General features: G+C 38.7%; 1 protein-coding gene across 1 annotated transcript in view; it reads right to left on the bottom strand.

The window, feature by feature from the left end:
- Positions 1-7,882: 7,882 nt before the first annotated feature.
- The window catches only part of slc22a18 (solute carrier family 22 member 18), a gene marked incomplete at its 5' end in the record, with an annotated part of 8,583 nt that continues 5,840 nt past the window's right edge, over positions 7,883-10,625 (bottom strand). The window contains 5 exon segments of the mRNA XM_035652590.1: positions 7,883-8,482; positions 9,100-9,220; positions 9,496-9,597; positions 9,675-9,775; positions 10,335-10,445. Coding sequence (XP_035508483.1) covers positions 8,295-8,482; positions 9,100-9,220; positions 9,496-9,597; positions 9,675-9,775; positions 10,335-10,445 — 623 coding nt within the window.

Here is a 10,625-nt window from a genome sequence, read left to right as displayed (position 1 = left end):
TCTTTGGAGAACAACACTCCAAACTCCAAAAATCCACTTCTCACCTTTTCTAAATTTAATTTTTGTGTTAGTTAAGTAAAACAAACTAATTAAACAAAACGTCTGACAGCTTTCAGTCAAAGACCTAATTTACCTCGACCACCGCCGCCGCCAATGCTGCTGCTGCGGATTAGCTCAGATGACTTTAGATTAGATTAGGGCCCCTGTGGAAACACAGAGGAAGCAAGAAGATTATAGCAAATGAGGTAACTGAAATGACCATTGTTACATTTCTGTAAACTACAGTACAGAGTCACCGCTTTGTTTTAGCAGATGGATGTAGAGATGTTCTTTAAATTTTACTTTCTAAATGTTTTTTAATGTACGGAATTGAAATTATCCTGAAAAGCAGTTTTCTGCTGCGTTTCATGGACTATTTTTAGTATATTTCCTGTTTGGACTTTACAAAATCCCCATAAAAATGCAATTATTTCCGTAATGTTGCTGTTAATTAAAAAGGTTGCCAAAATAACCACATTTTAGGGATTCAATCAACGGATTGGGTTCTGGAAATGTGATCTGCACATTATATCTGCAATTTTTTGGACTCAAACATCAATCAACTGATCTAAAAAGTATAAAAAGAAAAGAAGAGTATAAAAACTCCAATAAATTGATAATGAGTTTTATTTTTTAAATTTGCTTTGTTCTCTATTGGAAATTCTAGTTTTAAACATAACTAGTTGTTGTTCTAAGTTAATATTTTCTACAACAAACTAACAAAATCTTCCATGTACACAAAATAACAAAATTTAAAATATTGTTTCTTAGCATGACAAAAACAAATAAATTGGAAACCTGTATGAATCTCCAGGGGAGTTCAGTAACAGTGTTTACAATACATTCATTCATTCAACAATGGTACCCACTTAATGGGGCTTCTAATACCCCAACTCATCCCCTAACCCGTGCAACCTCCCCCTCACGCTCTGGCTCATCTACTGACTGCTGACACAGCCATTACTCACCAGTTTAAAGCAGCTCTTTGGCCAGGCGGCTCAGCGGGTTCGTTAAGATTTCGGGTTGTGGGGGTGGTGTTGGTTTGGGAGGAGGTGGGTGCAAGTGCAAGGGGTCAGGCCAATGGGCAGCTGGGATTACCGCACGACCCACCATCTGCCATCCAAATGATAATCAGAGTGAGGAAATCAATTGTCTGAGTAAATATCAGGTATGTAAGCTCATTTAACGCAGTAAATTAAACTATAGGCTAATTTTGAGGCTGTTTCACTTGCTGACCGAGCATGTTGTCAGTATAATCACATATAATCACTCTTATCCTATCTTTTGGGTTATTCAATAGCACGTAAAAACCCCATATGTCCCAAATATGATCAGTAACGAACTTCGATATCCCTGAATGTTCAAATGTTCATGTTTTATGTATTATCTGGGTTTCGAATCACTGTCTATGGTCTGTGGAGGTGTATCTGCAAGTCACTGACATTTCTAAACCGCCTGTGTTACTACATCTGTGAGTTAAAGTGAGGGCTGCTGCTATTGATTAATTAAGTAATCAAGTATTCTACACTGTCAAATCACTTAATTTAACAAAAAAAAGCAACACAAACTCATTTTTTTAGGTTAAAAAAGATTATTTTTGTACGTAGACAAGTGTAGTTTTGCCACATCAAAGGTAGAAAATCCAACACTACCTACACTTGTTTTTAATTGACTGTATTAACAACGACTGGTCCAGATGAAACCTTGGTTGTGTAGCCTCTAAGCTGACCAATATGACCAATAATGGTCAGATTTATCTTTGAAGAACGCAGATGCTGCTCTATATGCGTCATGCAAATAACACGCACAGATTACAGCCGCTAATTCAAGCAGATGCCCCCCCTCCCTTTGCCTGGCACACTTTTTCCCGCCTTTTACTAATGCATCATATTGTTATCTAATCGGCTCAGCCATAATTAAAATGATATCCACATCCTCTCTTTTATACCATATTATCTTCAAACAGTCAAATCTCCAACTGCTTTAATCCTAAAGAAAACAATGAGTTTCCGTGGAACAGCATGCACATTACGAAGACACTTCCCCTTACGTTCAGCGCCTAAACTGAACTGCACATAAAACCAATATGGGAAGATCCTGTCTGATGCAGCGGGAGCCGGTTGCCCTCTGAGGTCAGCGCAGTGGTCATTTATTGTTCTGTTGTCGAGTGTGATGCTGCAGAGAGGCGTCAGTGGAGGATTAGCGAGCTGGTGGCACATGTCAGGGAGTGAGAGTATGGACTAGAGCGTGCTGGACAGACCGGGCGTCATGGGGCTCAGAGCTGCTGACACACGGCCGAGCACGCTTCATCGCAGCACAGACTGCATAGGAGGGCGCGGGTTGGGTCTTAAGGTGTCTGGTGATAAACATCACACACCTTGGAGTTTATCCACACGTGATACTCATCTGAAGACTATTGATGATTGTACTGAATCTCTGAGGCCGTTGAGATACGCATCCTGATGCACCGACAACAATCCGACACATTAGAGATACATACGCAGCAACAACCAATGCAATACATTGCAATTAAACACTGACTGAACACAAACGATGCAAAAGATGATGCTACACAATTCAATTCAATATAGAATAGTTTGATTTTATTTCTTTGGATCTTCTTAACCAGTTTGAGGAAACAGTTTAAAGAGGTCACATTTCTATATAATAAAGGCCAAAAGTTATAAATAAATCAGATTTTTCTGAAGCAAAAATATTAGAAACCTCCCAATTTCATCAAAAGTAGAAAGTAAAAAAGCCTTGTTTCTGGGAAATTGGTCTTGTTTTTGTCTAAATAATCTTGTTAAGCATGTTTTTTATTAAAAAAGTAATTTCTGAAAAACAATATAGTTTATATGCTTCTGGTTCATTAATTTAAAAGTCACTGATTTTTATTTTGCTGTTTAAAGAAATTGTGTCTTATAATAAGACTTTTTGAATCATTATTAATCTTAGATCTTAAATTCAGCTCAAAATATTTATTTTAAGAATGTCTATCTTAAATAACAGAGTTTTCATTCCTTGTAATAAGCACAACTTTGTCATTACAGTCTTTCAGTGGCTATATTTTTATGCTAGATTTAAGAATTCTAGCCAACAAAAATGTGCACACTTTTTTAATCGGTGCAATCGCTTCTTGACTGTGCACAAATTCGAACTGTTGACTCTTACCATCCCTCGTTGCCAAGGGAATGGTGTCTCTGTGACCATAAAACAAGAAAACTCTAGAAAAACCTTCTGCGGAGACACAGTGTTAGACGTCTAGGCAACCAGTTGTGCTACTGTCATTCTCCTTGAGGCCTGTCTACACGACATGTTCGAACTCCTGCTTCGGAAAGCACAACGCTATCCTGTAATCTCTCTACTGACTACTATCTAATAAGGCATAAAACTTGAAGGACCTTGATGGTTTCCTCTCAAGTAAACACATTATAATAAATTTAGGGCTCCAACTCATTTCAAAAAATCTTTTTTGTTGTTGTATTGTTTTCTTGACAATACAGGACATAATTTGTTCACACATTTCATTTAAGTTTTATTCCCGTTTTTAATTATGCAGGGCTTGAATGATTGCTGCAAGTTGGTTCCACTTTGTAGTGAGCAGGTTATCCTACCAACATTCAAGTCTGAAACAAAATTCTTGGTTAATCTGAGGTCAGGACAACTTAGAATATTTCCAGGATATTTGGTTATTTTAATCATTCTCCAGGTTTTTCAATGACCGGAAAACTAGTCTTTTTTCTAGTTTCTAATTTCTAGCTTTTCCAGGGAACCCTAGATTTCTACTTGAAAGGATGAACTCTTTTGATTTTAAAAGCCCTGCACACCTGCACAGGTGTTTTCAGTGACCTTGCTGACTAGGCCTCAGTGAAGGAGCACAATCAGAGCAGACCCACACAGTCCTGAGTGGAGGAGAGGCGGTCTAATCAGGTAGAATAAGAGTGGAAACACCTGTGGGAGGGAAGTTGTTATATTGCAGGAGGTGTTAATTGTGTTTTATGGGCCAAGACACCGTCTCAATGCTGTGGACTGAACCCTGATCTCACTGTTGTTGGGTATGTTCATATAAGATCCTTTAAACTGCACTAACACTGATAATTTAGGCTCCATCTACTGGTTCTATAGTTTGAATTTATCGCTGTTGCCTACAGTTGATTTCCACACCAGTTTCATTACTTCATTACATAATATAGATTTAATAATAATATAGAAGAATTTAAGAATTAAGAAGGACCATGATCTTAAAAGTGTATTGTAAAAATGTGGCTTAAAAAAAGTAAATTTAAAAACAGCTTCAGACAATTGTTACCTGAATGAAATGACAGATTTCTCTTGACTTTGAACACACTTTGGAAACATTTGGAAAAATACACAACTCAACAAAATATATAGCAAGTGTTTATGGACATTTTAATGAATAAATGTGACTTTCAATATGGTACAGCTGGACCAAAATGTGTGTTTTCTTCATCTTGGATTTGTGCAGCCCTCAGCAGGTTCTGCAGTCAGTCAGGCCGCTGCCATGTAATCAGGACGGGAACTCGAGCTGTCCCTCAGCAGGTCGCTGTGGCCCCACTCATTATCTTATCTCCCATTGTAACCCGCTGTAATTCACCCTCTCATGATTGATGATGTCGCTGTCTGATTACACCAAGACAAAACCCCCCTAAGATCACCTTTCGTTCCTGTGGCCAACTCCACGAGCTCCACGAGGTCCGCTGGAGAGGATGACGATGGGGGGGTGAGGTTGTGACCATGCTGAGCTGCTGTCACACACACGTCACGTTCATATTATATCTGGGAATGTCGTTAAAATTGTTTATTACTGAAGTAATGTTCAAACTTTTAATACAACAAGTCCGACTTTCCTGGAGAAGAGCGATTACATTTTGGCGATACTGCCTCATGTTTGATTGAATTCAGGTTGTAATTTTCAAGATGCACCTAACAACAAGACACCGAGTGTTCCTGACGAGGAGCTTCGTGTGGTGCAGCACAAAGAGAAATAAGAAAGCGGCGGTATAAAACATTTAGACTGGAGGCTCCTCTGCTTCAGATCATGTCCCTTGTCCCGCCTTGGACAAATCAGATAGGTAACCTGTGCTCTTTTTAAGTGAGACAGTGAGCCTCATCTCTCCATGCGGGCAGGTGGAGACAGATGCCTCATTATCCATGCCACGGGGGACAAAACAAGCCCAGGACCCGATGGGGCCCCCCCGCTGGCGTTTAGTTTCCAATGCACCAACACAGGGCAACCTTGGACCGCCGCCGGGACGCGCTCATCTCTGACCTCAGCGAGCGCAGGTCGCTTGCAGAGTCACATTAAACTTTCAGAGAACCCAAAGGTCCCCGTCAGGAGTGTTAACAGCAGCATTGTCCCGGCTCCCCCTGACTCAAAGGGCCAAGTGTAACAAGGCACCGCCTCCAGTGGTCAGGGCCGCCCCCCCTGAGTCCACAGATACAGTGACACCCTTCAAATCCATCTACAGCTCCTTTTGAGTCTCTGTGAGTCAGACAGAAAGACAAGAGAAGATTCAAGAGCCAAGTGTCTTATTTTTATTTATTTATTTATTTATTGGTTTATTTTTACAAGCTGAGCATAAAAAGTCAGAAGCTGCAGCGACGCAGACGAATCTGACAACTCAAACTACAGCGGGAAATGAGCGAATGTGGGATCAGGCTCAGATGATGGGATTGCCACTGAGACGGCTGATCACATTAAAGGTGCAGACGCACTCTGCCAACTAAAGAGTTACTAAATATATCCTTCCAATATGCTCGCTTTTAGTTTTCGAATAAAATTAGCGTGACGATTACCTTGACTTTTGTCTGAACCACTGTCCTTACATGTGTAGGATTATATCATCATTATTTTGTCTGTCAGGATTTTGGTATCTGTGTCTTATTGCAAGTGAAATGCTATTATATTTGCTCGGTTTATTATCATTTTAATACCAAATGAATCGCATTTTTTGAGGACTTAAAATGCTTGAAAACTCATGAGAATTTGCACAAAATTCAGTCGTTGCATAAATGTAAGTATTCTCCCACGCATGTGCGTTGCAAAATGGCTTAGCCATGCCCCCCCGAATCAGCCCCCAGGACATGTATGACTGACATGTACGAAAATTGGGTTATCATGATCAGAAAAGCAGAAAACCCAAACCCAACAGGAAGTCTGCCATTTTGTGCTTATGCTGTGTTGTGGCATCAAATTTAAAAAATTCGTTGTTAAACAGGAAGTTTTCATAACTTCAGTGTACATGGTCCAATCTACTGCCAAGCCTTGTGTGGCGATTTTGATAACATTTTTCATGTTGTGGTCCACACACAATACGCTGGCACATGATGCATGAGTATACCCTGACACACGCATGTGAGCGCGAGGGGCCGATCATCGCTGCTTGCAGCTTTAATTTCTTCTTAATTTAAAACATCTGAATAAAATCATATTCCACAATAATGTCTCTGCCTTTTTATCTTAAATTTGATTTAGTCTTTCAGTTTTGTTGTAGAGATCAAAACACTCTTTCTCTCCTATTTTTAACTGAAAATAAACATTTAAAATAAAAATAAAATTACCCTTTATTTGTGGACAGTTTTTAAGATGTAATCTGAATGTCACAGATCTGTTTGTGTGGTTGATTCTATCACACATTTGGCCCAGAAAACTGGCAAAGAAATCAGACCAGGGACATCTGTTGAAGGTGCAGCCTGGTGCATAATCATAACTCTGTAACGCCACTGACCCCCTACTGTTAAAGTAAGATAATATTTATCTGGGATTGTTGGATGTAATATTTCCAAATCAGAGTAATTTGCAGAAACAATGAAAACACCTGCTGCAGATTTTGTGACATCACTTCAACATAATGCAGCTTGGCAACGGAGGAAGCCGAGAACTGTAAATAAATATGACCGAGAATTTGATTAACACTAAAGGATTTGTTTGTCCACACGCTACGTCCTTTGTTTTTCTGCAATAGTGTCATATTTGTTAATACATTTGTTGTTGTTGACAAAGTATTCAGATCCTTAATTTAAGTAAACAATCTAAATTTACTCTATTCTAGTACAAGTCCTGCATTTAAAAGCCTAAAATACTTGTTATGCCCTCGAAAGGGTGAAGATAAATCTGAGGGGACATGAGATGATTAATGGGGATGGGAATAAGAAAAAAGTAAATTGCTTTTGTGAAATATTGGATCATTTTTACCTCTTTTGGACTCAAACAATTATTTAAAGGTCCAGTGTAAAACATGTAGGAGGATCTATTGGCAGAATTGAAATATTAATTATCATGTTTTCATTAGTTCATAATCACCTAAAAATAAGAATTATTGTGTTTTTGCTAAGTGAGAATGAGCTGTTTTTAATCTACACTAGATCCTCTACTACGGAGTCTGCCACGTTTAACCACCACGTTTCTACATTAGCCAAGAACGGACAATCCAAACACTGGTTACAGATAGGGCCTGTCCTAATAGGACGCTAACTAGCTAGTTTCTTATTCACAAAGTCCTGTCTCCTTCAAGAGAAAACACTCTGCAACTATCAATAAAACTGAGCAGCAAATAAACAACGTGATATAAGTCTCTTAACTGCATAACTCCAGTCCAATGCCATAGTTTTAATACATGAATAAAGATGCTCATTGGCTTTTAAAGGAACTCCACTATCAAATATTCTAACAATATTCATTATATTTATATACTCCATGACACAGATTTATTTCAAAGGTGGAAACTCTCTGAACAAGCATTTACACAATCGCAGTAAAATAAAAGTGAATCCAAAAGCAGCTCGTTACTACCTTTGAATAAATCAATGTACAAAAGGAGAGTTACAAAAAAAAAGTTTAATGAAATAAATGTTTTCATTACATATTAAAAATTGTTCTGATATAACTATCCTCAATTTGGAGCAATATGGATTGGTCCAATATTTCATAGTATTTGATGAGGTTTAATAAAATCTCAGTATGATGAACCCTAGAAATAAGAGTATCATCAGGTAAAATAGAGGATTTGCTTCCATCTAGTGGTTTGGTCCTGAACCTCAATCACAGCTTAAACAGCAAAACTAAAATAAATCTGAATAATGAAGAACTGGATTGACTTGACCTTATCTCATCATGTAAACTGCAACAGAGTACTTTTAAATATAAGTAACTGTACAAATGATTGTTCGTAAAATCAAACACTGATTTCCATCCTCCTCTGTTCATTTTACGGAGAAGCTTTTTTCTAACAACCTCATTCCTTTTGCGCTGTTGTCTTCTTGAGGCGACGCTGCAGCAGGTGCACAAACACAGCTATATTCACAACGAACTGGATAAGACCTATAGAGGAAATGCCGTAGTTCACGTACAGGAAGCCTCCAGCAGTCGGCCCGACTGTACGAAGCAGAGACTGGACGGATGCACACAGTCCCAGCATTGTGCCTGTGTACGAGAGCAAAGCGGGTTCAGTAAACAAATGAATTAAAACGTCTACAAACACTAGACCTTTGTTCTGTATGTAACATTATCCCAAATGTTTGCAACAATGTTCAATGTTCAGGTAACGCTGTGTTGTTAATGGTTGTGGTTGTCTGCCAGAAGCTGTCATAAATGGGATTTTTAGCCAGTTTTAAGCAACATTTTTATGATACCCTTTTTAGATCTTGGTTGTTTTTAACTAGATACATGAACTACATGAAGGATTTTAGTTATTGGACAACACAAGCTGACAAAAGATTAGCAGCAGGATGTCTTTTGTCTGCCGAATAGCGTCTGAAACACTGAAACTCCTTTACTCAGAGCTTTTTCTACTTTTAGTCACTAGTTTGTTTTGGAGAGGAAGAGACCTCTGCGGATAATTCAGCTCCTGGTGAAAACCTCCAGAACGTCTGGATCTTAAATTATCATTGAAACAAGCTGAGCTAACGTTAGCTCAGCTTGTTTCTTTAGCTTGTCTTTAGTTTTCTAAGGTTATACTTCTTTCCTTCCCTTCGCTTAAATTAGCTGCTGTCAGTTTGTGTGCTGTGCAAGCAGAAAAACACAATGACAAATGACATTACCTGTGTCAGAGGACGGTACGCTCTTGGTGAGCATGCTGTCTGTGATGACATTAAACACACTGAGAGAAAACATCATCGGGACCACAATGAGACAGAACTGGAACACATTCTGCATGTAAGCCTGCAGGAAGACAGACAGAAAGATTAAAATAACACATACGTCCTACGATACAAAACACCACTCATAACACTTGAAGCAAGTGCACTGCATTTGATGTTTTTTTTAAATGCTGGTCTACCTCTATTGTACTAATTGTACCACATGCACATGCAATAGCATTTTGAGAGCTGGATGTAGTAAATTTGGCCTTGATATATTTTTCCTCTATATTTAAATCCTGTTCCAGTGTGTGTGTGTGTGTGTGTGTGTGTGTATGTGTGTTTTGTTTGGTGTACCTGAGCCAATCCAACCAAAGAAGAAACTCCAATGGACAGAAGCAGCAGCGAGTTCTCGGAGTACCTCGCTGTGAGCCGACCGATCACAGCTCCCTGAATAACCTGAACAAACATCCAGAGTTTAGTGATCCTCCTCTAATATCACCTTGAGCTGCAATGGAATCATAATGAACACTCACCATTTGAACGATGCCAATATAAGCCATGAGATAGCCGTTCTGCTCAGGTTGCAGCTTCAAGAACTCCAATGCAATGATGGAAAACATCACCTGGAAAATGCCTTCGAAAGGAGAAGAGCAATTGTTATGTTTCAGTTTTGGTGCTTACATAAAATGTCCAATGTTAATTAAATGTAATTCTACTGAACCCAGAGTGAACAGACCAGTTACTATATAAGTTGCCACCAAACACATCAGCCCGACTGATATTTTGAGACCAATACTGATCCCAATTTTTGCAAAGAAGGCTGCTTTCTAAAACAAGTAACTTTTAGAATATTAAAGTTAAAATCGAGCAATTTTACTACCTCGTTTAATTGATTTCAAAGGAAATCCGACCAAATCTGACCGAGTGGCTGCTCTTTGTAGTACATTTAAATGTTGTTAATAATAATTAACATATACATTGTCCACAAATTGTAGTTGTACATAATAATATACATACACTGATACCAGTATGTCTGCAACAGGCCAATATGGGTTGATATATCACTCAGGCTCTAATCAGAAACATCAGGACTCATGTTTGTAGAAAGGATTTGGGATTAAAAGTGTTAAATATACTGTATAGCATCTATAAACTATGTCTTAAACCGAACCTCTTCTCACATGAACTCTCACCTGATGGCAAACCGGCGACAACCTTCACAACAAAAGTCCGGGCCACACCTGGAAACTTCATCAGTCGTGTAATCTCTCCCACGTTGAATAATGACTTGCTTTTATTCTCACCTGTAGCAATTTAAAGCAGAAACAATACAACTGAAATCGCTGCCAGATTACATAATCTCTTACAGAACTCAAACAACCACACAGTAAAAGAAAAAGACACACAGGCAAGTGTAGCTTGTCCAAAATCACTGATCATCTAAAATAAATGATTTCACTGAAACTGAGAATTCACGTTGAAGA

The sequence above is a fragment of the Morone saxatilis genome, unplaced genomic scaffold (assembly GCF_004916995.1).
Source record: "Morone saxatilis isolate NCDOM2014 unplaced genomic scaffold, NCSU_SB_2.0 Contig11, whole genome shotgun sequence".
NCBI classification, from domain to species: domain Eukaryota; kingdom Metazoa; phylum Chordata; class Actinopteri; family Moronidae; genus Morone; species Morone saxatilis.
Note: the sequence above shows the minus strand (reverse complement) of the source record. Positions and strands in the feature narration are given on the sequence as shown.